This window comes from Nuphar pumila, chromosome 9 (genome assembly GCF_984573655.1).
Source record: "Nuphar pumila chromosome 9, dmNupPumi1.hap1.1, whole genome shotgun sequence".
Classification (NCBI taxonomy): Eukaryota; Viridiplantae; Streptophyta; class Magnoliopsida; order Nymphaeales; family Nymphaeaceae; genus Nuphar; species Nuphar pumila.
In genome coordinates this window covers 98,345,182-98,347,631 of record NC_143257.1, presented here as the reverse complement: position 1 = coordinate 98,347,631, position 2,450 = coordinate 98,345,182, and the positions used below count along the sequence as shown (strand labels likewise).

The 2,450-nt window shown below is 41.6% G+C and overlaps 1 protein-coding gene across 1 annotated transcript; it reads right to left on the bottom strand.

The window, feature by feature from the left end:
• Positions 1-1,091: 1,091 nt before the first annotated feature.
• LOC149828741 (uncharacterized) lies at positions 1,092-1,829 on the bottom strand. Its single transcript, XM_090017127.1, has 2 exons — positions 1,335-1,829; positions 1,092-1,292 (listed from the first exon to the last, which is right to left on the bottom strand). The coding sequence occupies exons 1-2, from the start codon at positions 1,827-1,829 to the stop codon at positions 1,092-1,094; spliced, it is 696 nt and encodes a 231-aa protein (XP_089873253.1).
• Positions 1,830-2,450: the final 621 nt, after the last annotated feature.

The window sequence follows — 2,450 nt, the reverse complement described above, 5'->3', positions numbered from 1 at the left end:
TGTGCCATAAGGGCATGTGAATATGGTCTTCTCTTGATCTTCTAGGTGAACGACCACTTAGTTATATCCTGAATATCCATTCAGGAAGCAAAAATAACTCTGGCCAGCGAGTCTTTCTAAAATCTGATTAATGAATGGCAACGAAAAATGATATTTTCTCGTTGTATTGTTCAATCTTTTATAGTCAATGCAAACTCACCACCTCGTAGTGGTTCACATGGAGATTCTTTCCCCCTCTTCATTCATGAGAGTCCTGATTTCTTGGGAACAACTTGGGTAGGACTCACCCACTGGCTATCATAAATGGGATATATGGTCCCAGCATCCAACCATTTAACCACTTCCTTTTTTACCACCTCCCTCATATTTGGATTTAACCTCCTCTGCATCTCTGTGGAGGGTTTAGCACCCTCATCCATGATAATTCTATGCATATAGAAAGAATGATCAATCCCTTTCAAATTTGCGACTGCCCACCTTATTGTCATCTTATGCTCTTATAGGACCTGAATAAATTAATTCTTTTGATCGCTTGTCAAGTCTGAAGCAATAATGACGGGAAGTGTTTGCCTATCACCTAAAAAGGCATACTTGAGGGTAGCCGGTAAGGGCTTCAACTCAAGTGTTGGTGGACACTCAATAGAGGGTTTTGCAGGTGACTCTGCCAGCTCAAGGAGGGTCTCAAAATTCCAGGCTGCTCTCTTCTTTCCTAGTGAGACCACCATCACATCATTATCATCTAATTCATCTTATGAACATGAAACATTATCCTCCTTATAAGGATGGTCTACTGACATCCATAAAAACTCGGCTTCAACTAGGTCTTTAACAACATCAACCTGAAAATAAGTGTTATTGTCTGCATGTCCCATGACAACATTGAAGATGTTTAATCACATCTTCTTATTGCCAAAAGATACATCCATGGCTCCAGTGTGATAGATAATGCAAGCATTAGCCATCGCCAAGAAGGGTCAACCCAAAATGATGGGTGTCTGTCAGATATTATCTACGCCTTCCATATCCAAAATTGTGAAGTCAACGAGAAAAAAGAAGTCCTCCATCTTGACCAATACATCTTTAAGAATCCCTCATGGGACCTTGACAGATCTATTTGCAAATTGTAGTGTCATAGGTGTAGACTTGATATCCTTAAGCCCAAATGTATCATAGAAGAAACCTGGTAAAATATTAGCATTTGCCTCAAGATCGAGCAATGCATGCTCAATAGTAATGTTTCTTATGACACATGAAATGATGAGTGCTCTTGGGTCCTTGAGTTTAGGTGGTGTCTGGTGCAAAAGCATTGAACTCTCCTATTGTGTCAAATATACTCGTTTGGGAGTATTGGACCTTGACTTCCTCTTTTGGGTGCAAAGATCTTTGAGGAACTTTGCATAGGCTGAAACTTGCTGAATTGCATCAAGCAATAGGAGGTTTATGTTGACTTGCTTGAATAATTCAAGCATCTCATTCATTTTCACTCCGTTCTTGGCAAAAGATTTGAACTTCTCTAAGGCCTGTAGAAAAGGGGTTCTAGAGATGTAAGAAGGTGATGACTCAGGCTGTGTGCCTTGGCTAATTTCCTTGGGCCTGGTAGAAGGACTCAACTGCTCTATGGGTGGGTTAATGGTTTCGTCAATCGTTATCCTAGGTGGGTGAAAGTTCTTTCCACTCTGAAGAGTCATCACAGCCTTGGCTTGTTCTTGATAATCCTCTGTTAAATGCAAACCATGGTGCATGGGTTGCTTACCCTTAGGATTGATGATGGGCTGGCTAGGTAAATTTCCCTCACTGCGCCTACTTAACGCCTCACCCAACTGTCCCATTTGAGTTTATAGCTTGACTATTGACTATGTATGGGAACTGAGGTTAGCCTTTATGTCAGAAAAGGCTTCCAAAAGCTTCTTCTGAAATGATCAACTAGAAGTGGATTCCTAGGGAGAAGGCTAGCTATAATGAGATGGAGCTTGGGAAAAATTGAGACGTGGGTAACTTGACTGGAAGTTACCCTGTCTACCCTGGGTCTGGGGAGGAAAGGTGGGTGAGCTTTGTGGATTCTTCCACAAAAAGTTTGGATGATTTCGCCATCCTGGGTTATAAGTCTGTGCAAAAGGGTTGTTCCTAGGTCTAGCAAAACCTTGTGCCAATTGGACTTGTTTCTGAACAAATTCAGAGTATTGGGGCGTGATTGGACAATCCATGACATGATGTGCAGGGCTAGCACACATCTGTTGTGCTGGGGTAGAGCATGAAAGTAACTGATCCAATTTATGGGTCAGTGTATTTACTTTTTGGTGCAACTCTAGGGAGGCCCCTACCTCATATATCCCTCATTTCTTGGGTCTTGCAGGTGTTCTATCAATACGCGAGACATCGACATGATGCATTGAGTTTTCACTCAATGTTTTAAATAAAGCCCATGCTTCATCCTCACTTTTCAACAAAAA